Source organism: Symsagittifera roscoffensis, chromosome 1 (genome assembly GCF_963678635.1).
Source record: "Symsagittifera roscoffensis chromosome 1, txSymRosc1.1, whole genome shotgun sequence".
NCBI lineage: Eukaryota > Metazoa > Xenacoelomorpha > Acoela > Convolutidae > Symsagittifera > Symsagittifera roscoffensis.
This window is the reverse complement of record NC_087062.1, coordinates 46,334,777-46,362,155: the sequence shown is the minus strand read 5'-3', so window position 1 is coordinate 46,362,155 and position 27,379 is coordinate 46,334,777. Positions and strand designations below refer to the sequence as shown.

General features: G+C 34.2%; 2 protein-coding genes across 2 annotated transcripts in view; both read right to left on the bottom strand.

Moving 5' to 3' along the window:
• The window catches only part of LOC134857675 (uncharacterized), a 247,315-nt gene extending 227,628 nt beyond the window's left edge, over nt 1–19,687 (bottom strand). Inside the window, exon 1 of the mRNA XM_063873747.1 lies at nt 19,663–19,687. The gene's annotated coding sequence lies outside the window, so the exon portion shown is untranslated. The remainder of the gene's footprint in view (nt 1–19,662) is intronic.
• On the bottom strand, nt 10,125–26,479 carry LOC134857644 (prolyl 3-hydroxylase OGFOD1-like). Its single transcript, XM_063873746.1, has 6 exons — nt 26,464–26,479; nt 24,118–24,403; nt 14,586–14,896; nt 12,481–12,799; nt 12,139–12,345; nt 10,125–10,593 (listed from the first exon to the last, which is right to left on the bottom strand). Exons 1-6 carry the CDS (start codon nt 26,477–26,479, stop codon nt 10,143–10,145), a joined length of 1,590 nt encoding a protein of 529 aa, XP_063729816.1. The 3' UTR covers nt 10,125–10,142.
• Between the last annotated feature and the right edge of the window lie 900 nt (nt 26,480–27,379).

Sequence of the window (27,379 nt, the reverse complement as noted above, 5' to 3'; positions counted from 1 at the left end):
ATTTTGCAAATAAACTGACAAAATTTAAACAGACAAATGAAAGTCCGACAATTCAATTTTTCCCGGAAAAAAACAAGGTTCGACTGGGACTCAAATCCCAGCCCTAAGAAAATAAAGGATTACTCGTTTCTTCTAGTTCAAGTGGAAGCGAAGATCGCAGTTGTTTAGGTTCAATAAAAAATTAAGTTAGAAAAGCAAGTAAGATTTGTAAGAAAAGTTTTTTACAAGAAAAAAGCCTTGATCTCCGAATGGATAAAAGTTACAGTCAAGAAAAACACTACTACACTCTGCCTTATCATTATCATTCCCTCTCATGGTTTCACATAAACCGTTTAGAATTCGGATCATATTATTTTTCACACCTTACTCGATTTTCAGAAACTCCAGTTTGATTGCCAAATTTTTAATAACCGAGAAAACATTTAAACTAAAAATTGTTATTATTAAAATGGCATATTCGAGGCCATACAGTGCGACTGGTATAATGCAATTGTTCCGCTATCCACCAGAATACAAATTAGCCTCAACTTAGTAATAAAATGATTGAAAAATGGGAAAATGTTCATGTTTTACAGATAACAGTTTCGATGCATCAAACAAACATACAAAAAATTTGTGGTAGAGGTTTAGAATTTCTTCTACAACGCAAATTCTGCTATGACATAAGACAACAAATATCAATACCTTTATTTAGCCCTCTCGAATTTTAGCAGCAATAATATTTTTGGCTCATTTGTATTTTCGTGAACAGCTGGAAAACGGATAAAAGCAGATATATACAACAATTGCTTCGTGCCTGTTGCACTGTAAGACCTCGAATATGCCCTTTTACTAACAATTTCTATGAATTGTTTTTGCTGAAAATTGCTTTATTCTTTTAAAAATGTGGTAAACAAATCTAAATTTTCAAAAAATCAAAAATAAGGGGGGAGTTGAAAACATCCGAATGCTAAACGAGGTATTATTAAAGACAGAGTAAACTGCAGTACTGATTTGAAGAGAAAGGTTACACGGCACACTGAAACTCTATAGGACTAAACAAGACTGCTGGTATCAGGGCGAAGCCCTGAATGTTTCGAGTGTCTTTTAAGGTTTATGGAGCAGTAATAGCATGCAGGTGAAATATCTTTTCAAATTTAAGCTCAGGACAACAATGCTTTTTGAGTTATATTCAAAAAATTCCGTCAAAAATGGCTAGTTAAAAAATCGACATTTTTCAGAAGAAAAAAACCCACCCGAGCACAAATATTCCGTATCGAAAGTCGGAACAAAAACAGTATTTAAATTTTTCGTCCGTAGTCCTAATAAAACAAAGAAAAAAAACTTTGTGTAAGTCTGTGTATACGAAAAACTTTTGTGTACATTTGTTTTCTCTTTTGATTCATCTAAACTGACTGTCATCTGTGAAATATTAACAGTTTTTCTGTTTTTCAACTAATTTGATTTTGAACGGGTAGCAGTTTTTTGGCTACTTTAACTACAACGAGCCAAAAATGTGTTTATTAGTTATTTTTATTGTCTTTTTTTAAAAACCGGGTACTTTTCTAAAAACAATTTATTCACAAGAAGCATTTAGTACGGACGGCCGTAATATTGCTGTGAATGATGATAACACTGAGACATTTGCTGCTGGCGATATGATCAATTGCCATTAATCAATTGAACGTGAAATCCTATTTTCATTCTTTTTTACTCAATTAAGTTCTCAGTTTATGCAATTCATTGCTATCCGTTATTTGATTACTAACCAAAGTTAAAAAAAAAAACAGAGTTTAAATTGAAATCTGTTTTTTTTTGTTTTCATCCCAGCTTTTGGGATGTCTCAAGAAAGATATATCGATGTTTGTTAGGTGCCTCTAATTTTGTTTCATTAAAAAGTTCTTGAAAACAATTTTTTTAATACAGCCAACATACGTACAAAGCCATTAGTTTTGATTGAATGGATAATTGGCATTTTGATTTTTCAATATTTTTGATGCCATTTTGAAACTCTTCCCAACTTTTGATACTTTTTTGCTCATTTGGATCACATTGTAGGATGGAATCGAAAACTACCTGTTCCTCGCACATAATCCAAAGAGAGTTCAATGAAAGTCAAAAATCTTTTACAATATTTCCTGATATTTCCTGAAACTGATTTGTTTCAATTCACTTTCGTCTAGCACGTGATATCAAATTGGATACTAAATTTTAAGGTTTTTTATACAAGCATAGCTTGTGTTATAGTAAGAACTCTCTTTTTTTTCCAACCTAAGTCGCTAATATTGTTGCGATGCAATTTTTGCGACAAAATGTGTTCATTTTGATAGTGTTCATTTTGATCCAGCTATTAAGTACAGCCAATGCTAAGGAACTTAACACAGACTATTATATTACAAATAGCACTTTAGCTTCAAGGTATCGTGGATCTGCAGCGTAGAGGTAGGGAAGGAGACCAGCACCAAAATACGAGGGTTCGAAACTTTTTTTCAAATTGGCTGGTAATGCTAATGCGTCATATTTGGCTTAAGTCAATTAGCAATTATAAAGACTCATAATTGGCGTGCGTCACCTAAGAAATTTTGTAGACTCAAATTTTTTTTCATTCAGTTTTTCCAGTAGCATTATCGGTCATATTTTTGCTTGTGAATGCAACGTGCAACTTCGCCTCTAAGTAAAAATTTTTTCATTAGTTCGGTGTTCGCTCTTTGAGACAACCTGCTTTAATTGAAATCATTTTCAATCTCTTCCTGAATACTTAATTGAAGTAGCTGAGTTTTTTGAGAATAAAATGTCCAGCGTTTCTTTTCTGGGTATGCCAACTGAGCATTAAAATTTCAAAGCGTGTCATACAAAGAAATCAAATTTTGGAGCTTCTCAATCTGTTAGGATGTTCAAGGCTGCTCATTCCAATTTTAAAAAAATTGCATGAATTGAGTTTTTGAGAAGAGCGTTTTTTTGATGAATAGAGATGATCAAACTGAAGAAATGATGTTCCAGTACCTTAACAAATTGTAAAAAAAATTCTAGCTCAAAAAATATTGTGGATTCTAAAAAATAATCAAAGACAGAGGTAAAGCGGAGCTTCGCTCCACTTGCGATACTACAAACATTGAAAAAACAAAATTCGAAAAAAAATTGATGTTGAAAAGAGTAGGTGAAGCCGAATTTTCGTATGTCTCAATATAAAGCAACTAGGGGCCCGGATAAAGCTAGAGGCACGGGTTTGATATAGATTGAGTTTACTACACTGAAAAGTTTAATTTCTGAAAAATTATGCTATACTGAAAATTTGATTCAAAAAGTTGGACTGTGCCCAAAACTTTAGTTGTTTTTCTACTAAAATAAGTGAGAAGAGTAAAAGTTTTTTTAATAATTTATTTTCCCAAAGAGATAACGTTTCACTAACAAAAAAAACTAAGAAGTCGCCGCCGCTTCTCAAAAAAGCTTCCAGAAAACGGTCAAAAATTCTAAAAATTGGTCAAAAGATTATCCAAATCCATAACTTTTTTTTTGAAAAGAGCAGGTTATGGGACTTAAACAGAGAAATTTCCCAGAATTGGGTAGAGTTTTTGCGTAAAGTCAAAAAACTTCCAAACACTGTCAAAACATTGAAATGTTTGTAGGCCTTAAAATTTTTCTTAAGCAAACAGGTAAGCCAATTAAAAAGGTAACATTTTTAACAATTTGTTGTTTCGATTAATAATATGATATCAGATTTGACAGTATAGTTTGCTAGAAAAGTCTACAAAACGGTCAACAAATAAAAAATTTGACGTTTCCGGGACACAGAGCTTTTTGTGTAGAAAAATAGGTCGTAGCCGCTTATGCAGAAAAAATTCACGCAACCTGTATTTCAATTGAAGCCTGGATCTCAGATTTAGGAGGGCAGTTATCAAGAAAATCATAAAATTTTAAAAAATACTGTCAAAAGTTCAAAAACTTTACTATTCCCAGGGCGATAATTTTTCGTGTAAAAACAATTTGGGTGTAGCCGCTTATGCAAGGTGCTTTTCTTATGCATGGAGCTTTTCTTATCCTTGAAACCAAATGTTTAGATTTGAGAGGGGTAGTTTTCAAGAAAACGAAAAAATAATATCAAAAATATGGGTCAAATTATACCCCACAGACTTTTTTTGAAGGCTGTAGACAGAGGAGTCAAGTAAAAACAGACCCTAGAGGGGTAAATTCATACACAGTGGAGCAGGCGATATTTCACTTTGGACTCCTTTTTGAAAATCAGAATAAATTTGAAAATAATTTTTCATAACGAGAAAAAAAGAAATCTCATTAAGCCGATGGTCAAACATCCAAAAAAATCCACCAACTTGAAAATTGTGTTTCCTTTGAAATGATCCAAAATTAGTTTATTAAGCCAATAAGAAATGATTTTTAGCGAAACAAAAAAAAACAAAGAAGGAGCTACCAAGTCAAGATAATTGAAATTAGCTATTGTAGGTTTAAATCAAACACTAAAAACAATGTTGACGTAAAACGCGCCCAGCAAAAAAAATTGATTCCAAGATATGATGACTAAGCCGACAACAGATAAACAGACAAATTTTCACGACCTTTTTTTTTTTAGGTCGACCAAATTGATTTTTCGAGCTCTCCCAAAGCACTGTTTTGACCCTATTGTGGCAAAATTTTCTGCGCCGCAGGCAAATTTTTGAAAAAACAGTCAAAAAAGCCGGTTTTGGGCACTTTTTGAAAAATTTTGACAAAAAAATCGCGTTTTTTTTTGGCGCGCGCTCCCCCTCAAAGGCGCCTTTAGAAAAATTTTAGAGTCGGTCGGCCAAAAATGGATTTCTGAAAAAGTATCAAAGGGGGGAATCTTTGGGTTCGGCAGGGGGTCGAATCTCTGAGGGGGAAAGAAGGCGTCCGCCACCCCCAGCCCCCCCCCCCCCTAAATCCGCCCCTGCTTCATATTATGGTTTGTTTTAGATTCCTTGTTACGTATTTTAATCACAAGTGGTTCAAAGTTCCGGTTTCTTCTCTAAATATTTGAGAGTTTTTAATAAGGATGAACTGCAATTTGCTACGCCGTCTAAACAAAATAGAACAAAACCCCTTTTTTCAAAACTGAGCATTTTCTTCCCTTTTATTTATTTTTTTGTTGCTTTTTCTTGGGATCACATGGTAGGGTTGATTTGAAAGTAATTTGTGTCCGCCCATAATCCGAAAAAATTCAACGAAAATATTCCACTATAATTCTTAAAAATAACTTCTCTCTTTGAACTTGCGATTAACAGAAGCAATTAAGTGATTTACTGGAAATCTTTCTGTGTACCACTTTTCTTGAAAAAACTCACCTAAAAGTCAATAGGCTCAGATGTAAAGTACTGCGAATCTTCAAAACTTTTCATTTTGTGGAACTCAAAATAGTCGCCTTTTTATTAGTGATCTGAAATATTTTCAGAATAATTACACGGAGAAACCACAAAGGTTTCGAGAAAAACTACTTTTTTTCAATTCTACTTCTCACAATGGTTTTTTTTGAAAACTCTTTTATTTATTTCTGTCAAATTTCCACATTTTCAGAGAAATCAGTTTTTTTTTATTTTCGAGCATTTCGACAGCTGGTATGTCAACTTCCGGTTGAAGGTCAAGTCAAGACAGATACAAAAAATTTGAATTACAAGTAGTGCACACAATCTTCTTTAAGCACACTTTGCAGCCACAACGTAGGCATGTTTCGACAATTCCGAAAAAATAGTTCGAAAGGCAGCAAAATCTGAACGTCAAATCTTATTGTTTCGAGTGATTTGATGGTATTTTAAAAAATTTGTATTTTGGTTACAATTAGCAAGCTATATCAGACCATATCATATTTTTTCTCATTATTCTTTTGCACCAGTTTTACTGAAAGCAAGCATCTGAAATTTTGTGTAATGTTGTTTCAAGCATACTTGTCAACGGGCCGGGCCGGGCCGAGGTTTTCACTTTTGTCAACGGGCCCCAACGGGCCTTACTTTTATTGACTAACCAATGTTATGTTTCAGTGCGCACTGTACAGCTTGCAGTGTGCTAAACGACATGACTACTACGTTCACTGCCGATTCACTGCAGAAACAAATTCGACGTGACACGAAGCACGAAATAGGTCTTTATAAATAAGTAAAACAAGTAATTAAAATTGTTATGAAACAAATTTGTTTTTTACCAAAAAAGCAGCAACGGGCCCCAACGGGCCGATATTTAATAAATTCCCTATTTATCGGGCCGCCAACGGGCTCGACTTGAATTATATCGGGCAGGGCCGGGCCGGGCCTCAATTATGGCGGCCCGTTAACAAGTCTGGTTTCAAGTAGCAAGTCTTATCAAATTTTTTCTTTATGATTCGTGCTCTGATTTTCCTCAATTTTTTTTGCTCCAAAATTTAAAGATCTCTTCAAGTATCTGTTTTTTGCTTAAAATGAAAAAATTAGTTCAAATGAGCACATAAATTTTTTCTTTATTCTTTTTATCCCTTTTATTCTAAATCTTTTTGTTCTAATTTTCAGGTCTGTATCTGAAATGATCTGTTTACTTATTGCTATTAAGATTTTTTAAATTAGAACATAGGTTTTTACGTATTTTTTTTTTCAATCGATCAAACTTTAAAAAAAATGTATTATGGTAAATATACCGCAGATATGTACCTAAAAATATCTGTTTTTGTTTGCAACTTGCAAAGTTCTTCAACTCACATTTTTTTCTTCATTATTAGTGGTTTTTTTCTGAAAATTGTTTGCTGATTTTGCTGAAAGTATTCTTTTGAAATTATCTGTAATTTGATTGCAATTAGCAAGTTTTATCAGACCAGAACGTAGATTTTTTTCATTTTTTCTATCAAACTTTATCAAAATTTGGCTCTTTTTCACCTTTAAATTTGATTTTTTTTTTCAAAGAAACTAATAGATCTTTGTCAGAATAGAATAGATATTGTATAATACACATTGCTTTCCTTGTGAAGAGTACCAGGAATGAGCTGTTTGAGTTATGTATGTTTTGACCTATTCGACCAAAGATAGCTTTTTTTGACCGACTCAGCCAAGAATAAAAAAGTTTCGACCAAATCGAAGGTACGAAAATTGTTCTCAACTGTTTTCGATCCAAGCGTGATATGTTTCTTCTGTCTGAATAAACCCAAACTGGCTATATTTTTTACCGAATCGAACAAAATGAAAGTTAGATTTCCTGGGTTTGACCCAAAAGTGAAATTTTTGATCGAATCGACCCAAAATGGCTGTTTTGATTGACTCAACCAAAAAAAATGTCTTTAATTGTGTTCAACCCAAGCGTGATATATTTCGAACAAATCGATGCAACTTGGTAATGTTTTGACCGACTCGACCAAAAAATGTGTTCAACTGTGTTCGACCTAAGGGTGATGTTTCGACCAACTCGAGCCAAAGTGGCTGTTCTTATCGATTCAACTTGAAATGAAATGTGTTCTATTGTGTTCAACACAAACGTGATGTGATCCGTCCGGATTGAGCCACAGTGTTTCTTTCGACCAAAACGACTGCAAAAATTTTCGTTCATTTGTTACCTAATAATGATTCGTCTGACTCGACTAAAAGAAAACACGTTTATTAGAACTTTCTTTTTTGGTACACCAAAACTTCGTTATATAGTTACTTTTATAGGCAAATCATTATTTCTCGGACTTTTGTCACAGATTAAATGTTTGATTGGCAGTATTTTGTTTTCAAATAAAATTTGAAATATTATTCGACAATTTTCCGACCAGGTTTTTGACTGTTTCACAATTTTGTTCGAATAGGGGACTGTCCTCTACGATTTTTAGGTCCAACAACATCCACGTGTTCAATCGAATTTGGTCGAAATATAATTCGAACACTTCAATATGGGTAATTTTCATCGTTTGAGTACTTTTGAGAATGGTTAGATTAAGATTAAGACCATTTATCTACGGTGGAAAGGACCAACACAAGAGCTGCACGGCTCATCACGGCGAACCGCTTTTGTGCCTCTGTTTACGAATTACATATAACTTTTTTGGTTATATTTCTGGTCTGGGTAATGTTGCTTCACCCTCAAGCAACGAGCACTGGTAATAATTCATTTGTGTAGTGGGCCAAGTATTGGAAGTAGTCTGTGCTAGGCAATTTAGCAAATGGATTTTTAGCAGACTCAAAACAATTAGCATTCAGAACACTAACTTCAAACGCGTAACTGACAGGAAGCAAACTCTTGCTTAACTCCTCCTACACGCGGTACGAGAATATAATCGTGAGCGTAAATGTGTTTTGCCGCTAATTAAGACTATCCATTTTTGAAGTTTATTGTTTTGCTGAGAAATCGTGAATTAATTGTCTTAATTAGGGAAGCTTGACCGAAGACGGAGCGTATATTTCACAACTGTCGATCAATTATACATCAGTTTTATGACGTTTGTTTCCCTTAAGACTTATTTCTCACTTTTTATGCTGAAAAAACTGATGTGCTAAAAAAGCGGTCCCGCTATTTGTTATATTGAAGCCACTGCAGCCGTACTTGCACTACCGCAATAATTATTTTAACATTTAAATTGTATTTTAAAGTCATTTACGCAAAATATCTGAGTTATTTATATACTTATGAGAACCATATATACTTATGTAAGCCCTGGCAACGTTACCCCGGATTACGGCAAAAAAAAACATATTTAAGTTTTATTCAAAATCAATGATAGTCGCTAAATTTTTTTCAAATCAGCCTCGTTCGTTCTTTTTGGAAAGCTAAATATATTGCGGTTCAAAAAATATCGTTAAATCGTCATAAAGGAATCATTTTTACCTCTTGGTTGTTAAGGTCTGTAAGTGGCGTTAAAAGTTTGTCTTGATCAAGCAAATTTTTTCGGCGCTTCTTTCTGCTTATTGCTATATTCAACTTCATGATTTCGACAGCGCGTGTGAGGGATACAAAACGTATGATTTGAAATTAAGACACAAAGGCAAAACTTAAGATAAAACACAAATAGCACAAGGAAAGCTAGCTGGCAGAAATTAAAAGAAAACCATTTGGTAGAAAAAAAACTGAAAAAACACTAAAATTTTTTGTCTCCAATGATTTTTAAATCAGGGAGAACTCTTCCAATCACCGGCGTTAAATAAAAGTTTAAGATTACTTATTTTATCGAGCGGCGACTAGACCGAAAAACTATTAAACTCTAGTTGCGCAAAATTAAAAATAATAGTCAAAAATTTTGAAAGTTTCACACTTTAAACATTTTAAGCTCCCCCATCTAGCAAAACAAAATAATACTGAAAACATTTTCTCTTCTAGTGGCGCACAAAACATAGGTCGAAAGTTTTTGGGCCTAATAAAGCTGTCAATAAAAAAAAAACAAAGGATATTAAAAAATCAGAGTTAGTAAATTAATAAATTACTTAAATAAATCAAAACCACTTTCGATTACAATGAAGATCGCTCGCAACAGAAAAAAATATCCGTGATGTGACAACTAAGCCGAAAAAACGTCAGCAGACAAGCAATGTGCCGACAATTTTCATAAAAACTAAATATTTGATTTGAAAAAGTCCTGACTAGATCCGTACCTGAGACTTTTGCCGTCCCAGATATAGTCGTTACCTCTAGATCAAGAGTGCTAGATCAAAACTAGCATTTTTAAAAAGACAAGCTATAGAATGATTCAACAGCTTTTGTTAAACTATTTGATATAGTTTGTTTAAAAAATTATCAGACAATGCCTTAAATTTCTGAAATAATTCTGACCTTCGAACTAAAATTAATTTAGAATATTTTTTGTCGGAGTTTCAGTTTTTGCACTGAAAAATTTATGGCAAACCTTTGTTGAATAAAAATGTTTCGAAAAAGTTTTCGAAATGTGTAAAAGAGAACAAGGAAACCGGAAAAAACTGATTAAAATTTTTTAGAACATTTTTCAAACAAAAAATCAAGAACTAGATAAATGAAAATCACCCGTTCTTCTACACTTAAAAATCTAACTACCTATATATCAGCATGAATTAGCATTAAATTTTTCACAAAAAACTTCAAAAAACACGCAGTCCAAATAAAGTGAAGTTTAACTTGGTATTTGTATTTAATTTTCAATTCATTTGTGTCCATTTCAATTTCAAGCCATTCAAGAAATCTGCAACTTCTTGTTTCTGGAACCAAAAGAAAAGCTGAGGCCACGAAGAAAGGTTTAATTATCGTTCAACATAAAATCTGCACATCAAATGGTAGTAAAAGTTATCTCCGCCCAAACAGTTCGAGTACTTCAGAAACGATTTAGTCTTGCTGTCAACATACGCCAAAGTGAGGCAGTTATGTTTAGGTGTTAATCTTTGTATCTCTTGTCCTTCCTCATCAACGTACACAATAAATCCACCCCAATCTTCATCCCAGACTCCGTTTTTGGGTAAAAAGAAAGCGTGCAAATGGAGAGAAAACACGTCTATTTCTTCGTCTAAACCAGAGCCAAAATCGAGGTTAACTACTTTTTGTTGACTCTCCTGCAAGTTTTCAAAAGATCCGCCGTTTGGCAATTCAGTCTCCGTTCCATTGCTACTATTTTTGTTCATAACTTCGGCATCATCAGTCAAAACTGAATAGGAGCTCCTCTCAACTTTTCTCAGTTCAAACTCACAGCGGTATTTCCTGGAATGCGGCAAAGAATTTAGTTCATTTTACCCGTTCCATTCGAAACTTGTTTTATAAGGTTGATTTTAAGGTAATTAAGATTTCAAATGACTCCATTTTTTCGGCTCATCAGGTTTCAGGGAGCAAGTAAATGGTCTCCTCCTAAATCAATTCTGTGGTTAAAAACCGAATTTTCTGTGGTCTGTTAATAATCTCCAAAAGCTTAGATTTTGAGGTACATTCACTTCTCATCTACTTTCCAAACGGAAATCTGCTGAAAAAAATTTTGAATTGCATGCAACATTTAGACCGGATATTTTCCATCATAACCTTCCTGAATACCAAATATGGCTGAAAGGGCTATCAGCTGATACCATATAAGTTTTGTCCTTACATCGCGACGGAGAGCTAGAGGGCATGTCAGAGGTGCGCGGTACATGGGCGTCGTTTCAACGCTGGACTGCCTGTAATTAATTCGAGCAGTTTTTTTTGCGCTGGTTTGAGACCAGAACAATCTTCGCTAAGCTTATTAATTCCAAAGGGAGCTAGATATCTCTTTCCTGAGTACTATGTGATATAATGATTCACTACGATATCAAGTCTGTCGGTCTGCCGCGACATTTGAAAAAATGATACGTATTATATGTGCCCAGATTTCAGTTACAGTGCCTATAACATAGCCAACTGAGTTGGAAAAGAGTAATGAACGCAAGGAAACTGAAAAAAAAACTTTTGAATTTCGAAGAAAAAATTGAATGGCCTTAAAGCTCTTTCAATTGTAAAACAATTTATGATGGACACTTTTATGTTAAAATTAACCCAACTTTGAATCAATAGGTAAAACTTTTAGTTCGCTGGGAAATCTGATAATGAATTTTCATTTTCGAAATTAGAAGTCAATCACGTTTTTCATGACCTTTACAATTGTGCTGTTCGATAGTGGAGTCTGCTTCTTTTCAACAAAATAAATGTACTGAGCTTAAAAATAAATAACAAATCAAACCGCGAAAAATCAAAATTGAGCGTGAACAAATTTTATGACTTTTTCCTGAAAAAAAAAATCAGCAAGACCTATATAAGAGTACTCACTACGTTCATTACTCTTAATCACGAGTTCGCCACTTTCAGGTCAATCCATTTAGTTTAGACTTCAAGTTAAGCAACCATCCTGTGTCGAGTTGTGCGAGTGTGCACCTAGCTTCACATCAGTTTCATTTTTGTAATCAATTATTCCGAGAAGTTTACAGGTGGCTTTTAGCGTGATCTCTTTCACTAATACAAAACCAGAATCGTTCAAATTGAGCGGTCTTCGATGTACCTACAACGGCATACAAAAATCCCCCCAGTCCATAGTTCTTTCCCACTCCGAGAAATGGTTAGAATAATGGCTAACCTTCACAAAGTTCCGAATGAGAGGAGAGATGTCTTCCAAAAATATAATACACAAAAATAGACTGAGGCTCTCCCTTCTCTACATTTGTGTAAGCAACGATAAATCATTTGATGCACAAAGTCTAACGCTCGATTACAGAACATTTGCAGACAAAAATAGAGATATCTAACTTTTCTGCAGATGCGTGACTTCCGAGTTGACTTTCTTCGAAAGAGAGGAGAGAGGCCGACTCCGGGTGCATCTCCACTCCAGTGAGCTGACACAAAAGAGCAAACATCATCTCATGAGTGACTAGTCTCTTCAGAGAAGCAAACAGAACTGAATCTGAGCAGAGAGTCTTGAATCTCTCGAAGACGGGACACTGACTTGTTGGAAATCTGAAATGTGCTCAAAAATCATATCATTGGGGCACCCGGGAACTTTTTCGAAAACATTTATCATTTCATCTTTAGGAGTAAAATTTAGATGCCCGTGCTTCAATTTCTATTCCACTTCAAATTTGTACTACTCACTTAAAATCCGCTTCACTTCTCATCAAATTCTGAATGAACTCATTGCTGAAGAACTTGTCTAGTTCTAGGATACTTTCGTCTTCGAACACCTGTCTAATCTGTACAATTCTGTCAATGTCGGTCTGGTCAGTGTAGCATTCGTTGATACAATTCACGAAGAAATCAATGTCATCTTCGCACAGCTGCATGTCGTGGCCCAGACGCAGGGGAGCTCGAAGATGGTCGTCTCTCGCTGACGGCTCAGACGAGTGGAACCAGCCTGAGATCGCCAGACGGGGAGAGCGGTTTGTCAACACCTCACTTACATCGTGGTACGAACCTGATTTTTAAAATACCATTAAACACTTGAGCAAACAAACGACACCAGAAAAAGGTTTGCAGGAAAAAATGCGAAGCTCGCGTTTGTCCAAACCTAGGTAAATGATAGGTTTAATTAATGATTTACATTGAGCTTTCTTCTTGAAATGAGGCATACTATTTTCAGTAAATTTACATTTGAGAGGTGAAGAAGGTTGTTGGACGACAATATTTTCCAAGAGACCATTTATCATAGGAGACAGTATGTTTTTTTTTCGCGTCACTTGCGAACAAAATCAATAACGATGCATCCGGAAAAGAAAAACAAGGATAGTCGGTTAACTGTAAAACTGTGCAATTAGCGCAGAATGTTTTTTATGCGTGGTCTAATAGAAGGATCTGACATTAAACAAGAATTTAGGCATATTCAACAGTCATAGTAAAATACGCAAATTTCGACAACAGTTTGAGAAAAATGACTTAAACAAAAAAAAATTAAAAAAACGGTGCAAAAAACTCCACAAAAACAAATTTACTTGCATAAAAACTAAGTTTTCAGGGCTTAAACTAAGCATAAAGAAGCTCGAAGTTAAACAAAAAATCTAAAATTTTAAATCAGTTCTCAATTCTGGGAAAACTTTTTGAAAATTTTATTAAGTTCGAATCACGACTGAAAGAGCTTCAATTTAGTATATCACTCGACCCATTTCGATGATTATTTGTGGTAGCTGATTTTGCGAGGAAAATAAAAAGAAGACAAACGAAAACTGTTGCTGATGAAAAAGACAGCGATAAAAAAATTGTTTCAAAATCCAAAAATTCAATTTTTGAACCAAAAATTTTGACAGCATTTAAATTAATATTACTAAACGCATATGTGGAACAGATACAGGACGTAATATTTTCAAAATTAAAATACAAACAAAACCTCACTATCTTAAATTCACTATAGGTTAAATATAAATTTAGAAAAACTCAAGAGCATTTAAAGATCAGTCTTACAAATCATTGAATTAACTGGACCTGGAACCATGATAAACTGCCCAGCCAACCATTTTGCTCGAGCAATAAAAAATCAAATAAGTTAGCTGAATAAAAACGGTTAAAAAACGTGAATAATGTACTTTTTATGAAATTTGGATTATCCACAAAGAATGCAAAAATATCAATTCAGAAACTGGGTCAAAAAACATACACAATTTCTTGAAACCCTGTCAAATAAAGCTAATTCATTTATAAATCAGCCTTTTGATTTCAATTTTATTTTATTTCAAAATCTTCATAAAAAGACAGAAAACAATCTTCTCAGTAAGTTTGGGTGGAAATATCCTCTTTGTTTCTGTAAATAGAATAAAAATGTCTCAGGAAATAACCGGAATTTTCAGTGGTTCAGTCATTTTATTAAGCAAATTAACCCAAAAAATCTATATACCGATAATAGAAAGCGTTAAAAACACAGCAGGTCGCGCAATCAAAATAACAATATTTTCATGTTCATTTTTTCCTATCTTTTTGCGGAGGGCTTAAGAGCGCGATTTAGAATTTTAAAAAAACTCTCGCTAGAGTTCAATCTTTCTCATGTATTCCCAACAAAAGTTAAAAAACAAAAAAAGGAAAATAAGCTGACATAATTAAAAGCGACCAAACTCAACGCCGAAAATCTACCAAAAAAATTCAGCGCCGATAAACAACATCGCAACTCTTAACTTTTACCCCAGGCACGTATTTGCAAAGAAGTTTTTTGCCAAAAAAAGTCTAGTGCCCGGTTGCAGCAACCTTGCTTATTGCAAGGGTAATCATTTGCTTACCGGGAACAACTTCGAACATGACGAAAGTATTAGATACAGGGGCTATTATCTTGCTGGGAAGTCCACACGGAACGAAATTGTGGTCACTAGAGAACAGTCTGAGACATCCACCGTCCTCGTTACCACTCCAATCTTCGTCGACGAGGTAGAAAATAAATGCTATCTTCCTGCCCTCCAGTTTGTCATCGTGGCACAGCAAGTAGTCCGTTTGGTTGTAGATTGACCCCGACACACTCACTAGGCCGTTTAGCTTGACGTTGAACACAGAACAGATCCAGGATTTAAGATCATTGTTCACAAGATCCAAAAACCTGTTTCACAAAGAATTAAGCAAATAGACGAAACTATAAGGATTTTTCTTGTGTCTAAAATCAGACGAATTTGTCTTTTTATTCTCTAATAGTCGATGTCCCCTTTTTATCCTATTTTTAGCTGGCGGATTTAAAAAAAAAAACATTCTAAATGATACAATTTGATTGTCCGAGCTATTTTACAAACATTTCCGACAAGAACTTCTGTAAGAAGATGAAATTATTTCTCTGTGTTACCAGTACATATGCAAACCGAACTGAAAATTAAAGAGAGAAACAAAGAATTTATTTCTCATTGTTAATGGTAAATATGCATACAACGAGAATTTAAATATGAAGCACCAGAAACAATAAGGGGACAGTTAATGAACTGATTGAGTTACAGAGCACTGCCCGTTTTATCAAATCAAAGACGAAATTTGAGATCTTCAAAGACAAGGAAAAATCAAGAAATCTGAAAACAAAAAAGAAAATACTGGAAAAAAATACTCATATTTGAATAAACAAAAAGCAGCAGATTTAAGGCATTATCTAGACAGGTTAATGACATAAGGTCCAAGCTCTGCATCAATGTTTAAAATGATCGTTCAATCGTAGTCGGTATAAAAATAAATTAAATAAGAAATAAGTTCAAATTCATCACTCATAATTTCTGAAACTCGCTAGTCGTAGGCACCCCTATTCGGTTTCAAAAACAAAACTTGAACTTGTTCACTTCACGGTTACTGCTTCTACTAACTGTGTCCCCCATCTCTTGTATCCTCTCTAACATCAGTAGAACTGATTGGGGGCTAAACGGTCAGTAGACATCCAACTGCCCATGCGGCAGTAACCAGCGAACAAGCCCAAGTGTGGTTTTCAAAACGGCGAAGACGCATTGAAAACCATATACAAATATATTTAGAAAAAAAGTGCAACATGCAGGCACTCCACGTCTGTCATTCTTCGGCATTATCCTTGCATACAAAAAAAATGTCAACAAAAAACAAATTTGATTAGCTCTTCAATGTTGAATTTAAACAAATCACGAATTTCGTGGGCATTGTGCGTTGAATATCTGAATTGGAAACTTGATCAAAAAAAATTCTGAACTTAGGAATTTTGTCTAAGTATATTAAAGAGCTTAGCCCCCCTGTAACTAGTTGAAGCTCTTTGAATTTTGCTTCTGAAATTAGGAATTTTTATTTGATTGAAAGTTGAACTTCTGGTCATATACGACGGTTTATCAAATACAAAAAGCCCGTTTGAAAAGTTTCCGAGTGCAGTACTGCAATTGATCGCAAAACAAACTGTTAAAAACGTTTCATCATTAACAAATTGTCGAATACTTTCATATTTTTTTTTGGAAAATAATTTTCAAATAATTTTCAAATCAATCAAATAATTTTCTTTTGGATCAAGTAAAGGGGTAAAACGTAAAGGGGTAAAACGTTTGTGTAGGTGCAACCATACACAAATTTTCTATATTGCAAAATGGGCTTAAAATTAGAGCCATAATAATCAATCATAACAGTTTTGGGAACATAATGACGCATTTTCGAAACAATGCCACATTGTTTTCTAAGCTTGGATCGTTTGAAATTAATGTGAGAATTAAATGATAATTTAGCATCTACATAAACACCAAGATATTTGCATGACCCTTCAATTTTCAAAGGTATGCTATTATTAAACAATTGCTGGTTGGAAGCCCTCTTAAGAGATACACTAACTTGTACCGTTTTGTCCATATTTAGAAATAATTTATTCGAAAATAACTTATTTATAGCTTCTAAATCTTGATTGAAGCTCTGAACCGAGCAGTTTAGTCGAGTGATGTTTGTGTCATCGGCAAATAGAAAAACTTCGCTAAATTTACAGACTTTTGGGAGGTCGTTTATATATATAAGAAACAGCAGAATGGATCCCTGTGGGACACCACATTCCAGATTTCGCCACGTTGATCGCGTTTCACCAATTTGGACAAGTTGTTTGCGGCGCTTCAAGTAACTTTTAAACCAAAGTAAATTTTTTCCACTGACACCATACATTTCTAACTTATGAAAAAGAATCTCGTGATCCAGTGTGTCAAAAGCTTTTTTTTACATCAAGAAAAACTGTTCCCTTGGGTGATTTAGTTTTATCTAAGCGTTATTTCTCTGTTACTTTGGCAACAGCATCAATAGTCCTGTTTTTTTTTCGGAAACCAAACTGTTTGATATAAATTAGTGAGTTTGTTTCAAGATAGCTGTACACTCGGCTGTACATTGCACGTTCAAATACCTTACTCCAGGTTACAAGAAGTGATATTGGTCGATAGTTACTGACATCCAATTTCAATCCTGCTTTGTATAAAGGATATACTTACGCTTGAGTCAGAGCGGTAGGAAAACATCCTGATTTAAAGGATAGTTCAATACGTTTTTTCAGGAAGGGAAAAATTGCGAATGATATAGCTTTGGCAATTAGATTACTAAATCCATCTATTCCAGAAAATAATTTGATTTGTAGCGCTGAAAGAATGCCTTCAGTTTCAATTTCATATTCAGTGATTGATTTTAAACGCATGCAAAAACGAGGTTCTGAATAAAGTTAATCGGATTCTAAATTGGGTATTTGATTAGCTATATGAATGCCAATAGAAGGAAAGAAATCATTGAACTCATTTGCGATAGCTAGTTTGTAGCTAACAACGTCGCCGCTATTTCCATTTACCGAAACTATTGTTCTACTTGATATATTTGTTATACCCGTTAAATCGTTTAGTAATTTGTATACTTTCTTTGAGTCACCAATACAATTTTTGAACTTATTGTAGTAAAACTTTTGTACAGTTTTTAATTTCAATTTCAACTTTACTACTGGCAGATTCAAAAAGAAATCTTGCTCTAATGTTATTTTTGTTTTTTGACCAAGCTTTATGATGTATGTTACGCTTAGATATTAAGTTTTCATATGATTGCACATCAGGGGCAGTCAATGTTTCGTTTCTTGGTTTTTGATATTCTAAGCGGCGCATATCTATTTTATATGAAATCGTATTTAGATTGAAAATCTTCAAACAAGCCATTAACTGGGGATAAGTTTTCGAACAATTTAATTTTCTGGAAATCATGCATGAAAGCGAAATTGAAGTTTTCTATTCGAGTTTTGGATTTTAAAAAACTTGTATCGCGATAAGAATTTGAAGATTGCATTTGCGAGGTTGTGGTAATCAGCTCTAGAATAATGGACAAGTGGTCAGAGAAGGTTTGATCTTCAAGCGTATAAGCAGTTTTATATTAACATCTTTCACTATCATGTTGTCCAGAAGAGTATCGCATGTATTTCCATTTCGAGTTGAATGTTTAATCACCTGATGGAAGCTCTTACCGTCAATAGAATCAATATACTTTGAAGAGAGGTTGTTAATTTTAGGTTATCAATATTAAAATCACCGCATATTATGAACCGATAACTTTTGTCAGAAATTGTGTCAAGAACATTTTCAAACTGTTCTATAAAGCGAAATTTGTCGGTTTTGGGAGGGTTGTACACCAACATTATCAAGAAGAATTCCTGGTTAATCCTAACCAAAATTGTTAAACTTTCCTCAAGTTCCGATGGTAGCTCTCCGCATGAAGTTACATTTCTTTCAATTGTATCATCACCCCTTCTCCAGTACTTGCTCTTGGCTTACTAATTACCTCATGGTAACCTTTTAACTTGTAGCTGTGTTTAACGTCATATTCATGTAACCATGTTTCGCTTAGGCAAATAATATCAGGTGGTGACTCAAGGGAACTTACAAGTGCTTCCAATTCATCATGGTGTTTACGTAACAATTGTATATTCACGTGGAAAATTTAACAACTTTTAAAAATGAATTAGGGTTTTGGCAAGTGAATGGTGTTGATAATGGTTGCTGTTGTTTTACGAAGCAGCTTTCTATTTGACTCATTGAAAATTGCAGCTTCATTCCTCCGTCATAGAGTCCTCGTACACAATGCGTTGAATTGTCATCCTTGAATTTGAAAAAATACTCCCTTCTTTTGTCTAACTAGATTCGAACCGTCCGTCTTGTTTCATAAGGTTGAAAAACTTGAGCCGCGGGACTGAGCTCATCGATTGAGATTGGTTTAAATTCCTTTTTTTCGCCAGAAGTTCCACTTTTGATACTCGCCTTCAGAAGCGCGCAATCATTGGTCGAGCATTCAAATTTCTCCCAGGTAACCTATGAGCAATTGAGACATCTGATTTTTCAACCAGCGCACCCATTGCACTAGCTACACTCAAGACTTCAACGCTTTGATTGTAGTCTTCAAAAATCGTTTGACCGTTATCACCTGTTCTCTTCACTTCCTTTAATCCAATTATCCGCACATTGTCCCGCCTACTATATCCTTCTAGAAGTTCTGATAAACTTTTCAACTTACATTTTCTCGTCTCCATCTCTATTGTTTCCATAGTCTCCTTTAACACAGACTCTTTAATATCCTGCAGTCCTTGATTGATTAAGATTTGAAAATAGCTGTTAGTGATGTTTCCTATTTTTCTAATTTGATCCTTTAATACTTTCTTTATGGTTGATTCTACAGTCTCGTTCAGACTGATGTTTGCTTAAGATACTGATTGCAAATCTGAACTGAAAGATACAAACGATCGTTTTGAAGAAGATTTAGGGATCTGCGTCTGGTCTTGAAATCGTAGCTGTGGAATAGCATTGCTCGATTCTTGGACGCTCAACGCTTTTTCCATTTTACGTGTTTTCCAATTAACGTGTTTTCCATTTTACGTCTCTGAAACTATTTAATAAGTTTATCACAACAATTAGGCTAATTCAGCAACAAAAACAGTGAGGGGACAGCTAACAAACCAATTTGGGTGACGAAGCATTGCTCCTTTTTATCGAATGAACTACGAAATTGAACATTATCAAAAGAAAGTGAAAAAATATATGTGAAAACATGATAGAAAACATCTGTGAAAAAAACGTCGAAGTTGAATAAACAGAGCAGCTGATATATGGCTGTTTAGACAAATTGATGACATAAACTCCAAATTCTGCACAAATATTTGAAACGACTGTTCAACCGTAGACGGTATAAAGCCAAGTTGACCAAGGATAGCTGCTTATTGTGCAATTATCACAGAACATTCCGACCACGGTCTTAGAAAAAAAACAAACATTTTTTTTCCAAATTAGTCGTTTTTTTTCGCATGGTGTGATAAAAGGTTTGAACGAAAAAAAACTTATGCATATTTGAAAACCATAGTAAAAAAATCATTCGGAAAACAGTTTTTGAACAAATATGACTAGAAAAACAAAAATTCTTGTAGATGAAAATTTAAAAACTTTTTCAAAACTATTGGCAATTTTAACCTTTGTTTACACTATTGCTCTTAAACCTCCAAAAAACGTCTTTCATTTGAGTACAACTAAATTTTCTTGGCTTAAAGCAAGCCTTAACAAGCTATTGTAAGCGTAAACGCTCACACCGTACTATTTCGAAATTAGACCAAAAGTCAAAAAGTTGAAATCGAATTTTCTCGACACTGTAAAAACATTTTCGAATTTTTTTGAAGTCGTTCGAATCACGATTGGAAGGGCTTTAATATATTTCTCAACCCATTTCAATAATAATTTGTGGTCCCTGATTTTTTTTCCTGATTCTACGTGGAAAACAAAAAAAACTTAAACACCCGAATACAAATTGCTCCCCATTTTTCAAATGGTCGCAACAGTAAGAAAAAAAATCAGCCAATCACCCAAAGTTTTTGAAATTCGCTAGTCGTAGGCACCCCTATATGGTTTCAAAAAGAAAACTTGAACTTGTTCACTTGACGGTTGGTGCATTTACTAACTGTGTCCCATCCCTTGAAGCATTTCTAATATCAGTAGAACTGATTGGGGGTTAAACGGTCATTAGACACCCAACTGAGCCCATTCAGCAGCAGCGAACAAGACCAGTGTGGTTTTCAAAACGCCGGAGACGCTTTGAAAACCATATACATGTGTTTGAACAAATTAAAACATAAAGGAACTTCACATCTGTCATTTTCCGGAACAACCCTTGCATTTGGGCCTACAAAAAGACATATTTGATCACAAATTTGAATATGGGCTCGAAGTTGGAGTCATAAAATTCAATCATGACGACTTTAAGAAGACAAGGATGCTTTTTCGAATTAATACCACACTGTTTTCTAAGCTTTGACCGAATGACATTAATGTGACAATTAAATTAGAATTAAGCATTTACGTATACACTTAGATATTTGAATGACCCTGCAACTTTCAAAGAAATGCTCTTAATTTACAATAGCTGCTTGGGAGCGTTTTGTCCATAAATTACTCAAAATTAAGAATAGCTTCTACATTATAGCTTCTAAGCCTTCGTGAAAGCTCTCAATTAAGCAGTTTAGACCAATTATGGTTGTGTCGACGGCTAATAGTGAAACATCGTCAAAATTGCAGACTTTGGAAATTCTTTGATATATCTAAGGACAGTAGAGGCCCCAAAGTGGATCCCTATATGAGACCAAATTTCGAAATTCGCAACGATGTTCAAAATTCACCATTTTTGACAACTTGTTTGTGGTGCTACAAGTAACTTATTTTTCACACACATGAACTTCTAACCTATTGAACAAAATTTTGTGATCCAGTGTGTCAAAAGCTTTTTAAATTAAGTAAATTAAGTTTGTATAAATGAAGGAGTGCGTTTCAAAGTAGCTGTACCCTTGGTTGTTTCTTCTTCATTCGAGTAGCTTACTTCAGGTTACAGAAAGTAATTTTGGCCGATAGTTACTGACATTCAACTTATTCCATCTATTGCAGAAGATACTTTGTTTTGTAGCGCAGAAAAAATTACTTCAATTTCACGCTCAGTATTTGAACTTCAATGCATACAAAAATGAGGTTCAAAGTAAAATTGATCGGATCCTAACTGAGGTATTTGATTATCTAAATTACTGCCAATGGAAGAAAATAGCCATTGACCTTATTTGCGATAGCTACTTTGTCGCTAAACTATTCGCCAATACTCCCATTTGTCGAAACCTTTGTATTACTAGAAGTATTTGCTTTACCCTTTAAATCATTTAATAATTTGTATACTTTCCTTCAGTCAACAATACAACTTGATTTTTTTTATAGTTGCGTTTTTTTAAAATTTCTCAATTTCAAACTCCATATTCCAAGCAGATTCAAAAAAATTTTGCTCCAACACAAATTTTGTTTTTTGACCAAGCATTTTATGATTTCTATATGATTGGACAACCAGGGGCAGTTGAAAACTTGTATCTTGGTTTTGGATACCATAAACAGCGCATAATGATTTCAGAAAATTTGTAGCACAATAAGACTTTGAAAATCGCATTTGCGAGGTTGTGGTACTAAGGTCTAGGAAAAGGGCTAGTACTCAGAGAAATTTTGATTTTCAAGCGTATATAAACTTGTTACATAAACATTGTTTCACATGTAATTCTTATGCGAGTTGGTTGTTCAATGACCTAATTGAAGCTGTTGACTTCTTAAGAATCATAATACTTTGAAGAGATTTCATTGGTTATTTTTGGGATATCACTATTAAAATAACCACATTCTATGAACCGATAAATTTTAGCGGATTTTGTGTCAAGTACATTTTCAAACTGATCTACAAAGCAGAACTTGTCGGTTTTTGGAGGATGGTAAAACACCATTATCACGAAGAATTCTTGATAAATCCTAACCAAAACTGTTTAATTTTGTTCAAATTATAGTGGCCGCTCCTCGATTGTAGTTACTTTATTCAATTGTATCGTCACTCCTCTTCCGGTCCTTGCTCTTGGCTCACTAACAAAATCAAGAAAACTTTTTATTTTAGACATGTGTTGGTCGTTTTATTCATGTAGCCACGTTTCGCTTAGACAAATAAAATCAGGTGGTGACTCAAGGGTAATCACAAGTTCTTCCAACTCATCATGGTGTTTACGTAATAACCCTTCATTCAAATGGAATATTAGAGCAGCTTTTGACAATGAATTAGGGTGTTGTCGATGAAATGGTTTAGATAATAGTTGCTAATTGCTTTACAAAGCAGCTCTCGATTTGATTTATTGAGTATTGCAGCTTTACTCCTCCTTCGTACAGTCCTCTTACACAATGCGTTGAATAGCCATCCTTGAATTTGAAAAAAAAGCTCCCTTCTGTTCAAATTGATAGGAATGAGTATTGCATCTTTATTCATCCTTCGTACAGTCCTCTTACACAATGCGTTGAATGGCCATCCTTGAATTTGAAAAAAAAAACCTTCTGTCCAAATTGATACGAATCCTGCAGTTTTGTTTTATACGGTTAAAAAACTTCAGACGCAGCGCCGTCATGTCCTCAAAAACTAACTGAGCTCATCGAGTGAGACTGATTCAAGTTTTTTCGCAGTTCTACTTTAGATACTCGCCAAGAGAAACGCACAATCCATAGCCGAGCAACTAAAAGTCTCCCAGCTAACCTGAGAAATTGAGATATCTAAATATAAAACCAGGGCACACATTACTAACGCTATATTCAAGACTTTTTTAAAAGCTTTAGTTGTAGTCTTCATAGTTACTCTGTCCGTTATCGCCTGCACGCTTTTTATCTGGTATAAGAATTATCCGAACATTGTCCCGCCTATTATATCCCTTCAGGAGTTCTGCTTCTGACACACTTTTCAAATAACATTTCCTCGTCTCCAGCTCAATTAATTCCATGGTCTCTTTTGATACAGACTCTTTGATATCCTGCAGTCGTTGATTGATAAAATATTTGAAAACAACTGATTGTGATGTTTCCAATTTCTCAATAATTTTTGGGATATGCTTCTCTGATACTTTCCTTATTAAGAATTCTTTAGTATCATTTAGGTTGTTGTATGATTCAGATACTGATTGGAAATCTGAGCTTAAGCCGACACACATTCGTCTCGAAGAAGATTTAGGGATTGGCGTCTGGTCTTAAAAGCGTAGCTGTAGGATAGCATTGTTCGATTATTGGACGCTGATCTTTTCTGTTGAAACTCTATCGGTCAGGTCAATCTTTTCCATTTTACGTCACTATTTAATAAGTTTATCACAACAATTAACCTATAGAGTTGAATAATCGCTTTTTATCTTTTGTTACTAAAATTTGCCTCGACCCGAAAGCTGTTGCATCGCAATAGAAACTATTTTTCTTCAGGACGCGTAGATGCACAGAACATGGCAAAGCAATAGTGACTTATTTTGAAACCTAACAGTACCTTTTCAAACTTGCACTTTCTTCGTCTAAACAGTCAACTTCGGGGTACTTTCCAAAGTCCCGAGTCTGTTTTAACTTGAACAGATCACATTCCTTGGGGTGGAATCGCAGCTGGAGAAGCTCGCTTTTAACTGAGCTGAAGAATGACTCATCAAGGAGGCTGTGCAAGAGAAGGTGGCGAAATGGACTACTTTGAATTGTGATGTGCCTGTCCGTGTAATCCACTCCATCTGACAAACAAGTATTTGCAATTTCTACTCGCGATGAAAAGTTCTCTATAAAAAACGCTTGATCTTATGCTCCTCGCAATGTAATGATTATGACAATCACTCTGTCAAAAGACATAAACAAACAGACTTAATTGTATGAAGTTTTTTAAATGCCTATAAATTAAATATATATTTTTTTATATTGCGAGGAGCTTAAAACCAAACTCATTCAAATCTAAAAAACGAAGAAAAACAAAATTCGAAATTTAAAAAAAAACAAAGAAATGTAATCCAAACTAAAACCACGCACAATTGTATGCAATATAAGATATGACAAAATGAAATTTCGAAATTGCAAAGAAATGAACAAAACTGTAGTAAAAACACATTTGTTTGTAGGAAAAGTTGTAGTGTTATTCAGGAATCTTTTGCCGTTTGATGGTGAAAGACGTATGCAGGTCGAGATACCCTATTAACAACGAAAATCAATTATTTTTCTTTTATTTCGATCACTGAAAGTGGGGAGAAACTCTCCATCGCAACATGTCGCACATCTTTTTTTTTTACGAAAAGCTCTTATTTAGGTTAGAAAATATTTAATTTTAAGCTGTGGAAAACTAATTTTTTAAGCTGACTCTAACGCTTCCACAATCATTTACCGGGAGGCAAGAAATGCGAGTAATTTTGGGTCGACCCCTGTAGAGCCGAAAACAACTGTTGTCATAAAATTTTTTTTAAAGTTTTTACCGAAAACACAATCGCATGCGGATAATACTTCTGATTTATCAATTACAGTAAAAATTGTTCAAATAAAAAACCAATACGTTAAAAAGTCAGCCAAAAAACAACCAAAACAAATATAAAAATTGGCCTTCCAAAAAAATGGAAAAAAAACGACAGAAACTAGGACGAAAACCACGAATCCGAATAGATTATCAAAATTTTGAAGAAAGCAACGGAAGAAAACTACAGCAACGGAAGAAAACTTACGGAAAGGTAACAAAGCCAAAAATACCTAAGCAGAGACCCTTTCAGCCGAAAAAAAAACACACAAAGGTGGCGCGGAATTTCACAACCCTTGCGATGCAAAAAAACATTTGGCTACATAATAGTGAATGAAAAAAAAAGACGGAAGTCAACAAAAATTTTGTTGGAAAAAAATTACTTCAAAAATAACTAGAGAAAAGTTGAAAACTACAGATACAAAAACTGCAAAATTGCATCAGATGAAGTTCGTAACAAAACCTTTAAAAATGGAAATCATTTACCGAGCGGCAACAACGGCGACAAACTTTGAGTCGAAACCTGAGCCGAAAACAAAACTGTTGTCATAAAAAGTTTCATTATATTTAAAAGTTTTTACGACCCATCCAAACTGAAACACAATCCCAAAAGGATATAGTTAGCCCTCAAAATTACGCAAAAAACTCAAAATCAGACATGGTACATTAAAAAATTTGTGAAATTTCTTTTATAGTAAAAACCATTAATATTGGAACAAAACCCATGCTTTAAAAATTAAACTAATAAAACCCTACCAGTTAAAAAATGGCGCTTGAAAAAAGGAAACTGAACCGACTGAATTAGGACAAAAGCAGAAAATCGAAAAAATTGCGAATTTTTTTTGAAAAGATATTTACAACCTGAACAGGCTTGAACTAATTACTAGCAAAGTGATGGTATTTTTGAATTTTTGAAGAAAATGAGCATGTCAGATGAAAGATGCTGTGGAATTGAAGATGCTGTGGACAAAGCTGTTTACGGGAAAAAATCTAGTACCCGATTGGGCTCTTTTTCCTTTTCCCCCAACCTGCAAATTTTTATAATCAAAATTACTGTTCACATTTTTCGATTGTCATGAAAATTGACATGCAGACTAATTAGGCCATGACAAACATATCTGGTGTTCATACTCAATCTGGTAAAACCACTCGTTAGAACATAAAATTGGGGGGAAGGGGAGGAAAAGAGCCCCTGATTGCACTACCCTTGCTTAGCGCAAGAGTAAAAAAGACTTAAAACCAACAAAAAATGAAAATGTCGGAAAAACTAGATATATCAAAAAGAATAAAGCTTGTTTTGAAAAAGAAACATACCAAGACAATAGAATGAGAAAAAAAACAAAAACAATTGATAACGTTTATTTTGCGCCATTTCTGCTTTCGTAAATGGAAAGCGCAATTTGCCTAACTTTTAGCAAACTAACTTTAATTTAACTAAAAAAGTGCATATACACCTAAGTTCATCCATTAATGCATTAAATTGTATAAATGCACAACTGTAGTTATTAGTGCATTTCAAACTTAATCATAAAAAATTATAAAGAACTATCTAAGTGAAAATCAATTCGTTTTTCCACACTTCCATTCATAAAGAATGAGTATTTAAATTTAATTATGCTCAAAAGATATACTTTGCAGACGTTTTTTAGTGTTGACAATGGAAGAAAAGGATTGTTAGACAAGTGTCAGCCTGTAAAAATATATGCTCTGATTTAATAATGCTTTGTTAACGCAAGCGTAATAATACCCCAATGAAAAAGATTAACTTAAAACAAAACAGACGATAATTTTGAGTCCAATGAAAAAAAAATCAGTTCTTACCTTCACAATTTTAAAGTTCAAGCCGTTTAAAATTATGAGCATCAAAGGTTCGAACAAACTAAGTTGCCTTAAAAGAAATGTTTTGCATTTCGAGGGTTTTTATCCGGAATTTTGATTTGATGTAAGAGACTGATAAGGATCTACCAGAATTTTAAGTATTGCTTGCACGAGCAAAGATTTTAACTACTAAACCTGGAGATACAGACACATCTGAGTTAAAACATCAACTCAAAAATGAATTGATCAGTCATCAATTATAAAGCGAGAAGAGCATTCAACTTATCAGTTTAAGATTTAGTTTAGAGTTATACAAATAAGGACACGATAATTATGGTCAATTGATTACACATCCGAGGCTTCCAATAGATGCGAGTAGTCGAACATAGTGGGTGCTATCTTGTGAGAGAAGAATACAGCAGCAGAAAAAAGAGCAAAGTGCAAAGCTATCTGT

Bases quoted from the DNA above. Each gene is read 5' to 3' on its own strand.
- LOC134857644 (XM_063873746.1), bottom strand. The intron at 12,800-14,585 runs GTAAGCAAATGA...TTTAAAAATCAG, and splicing joins CATGTTCGAAGTTGTTCCCG to GTTCGTACCACGATGTAAGT. The intron at 12,346-12,480 runs GTGAGTAGTACA...AGCACATTTCAG, and splicing joins AGAAGTGAAGCGGATTTTAA to ATTTCCAACAAGTCAGTGTC.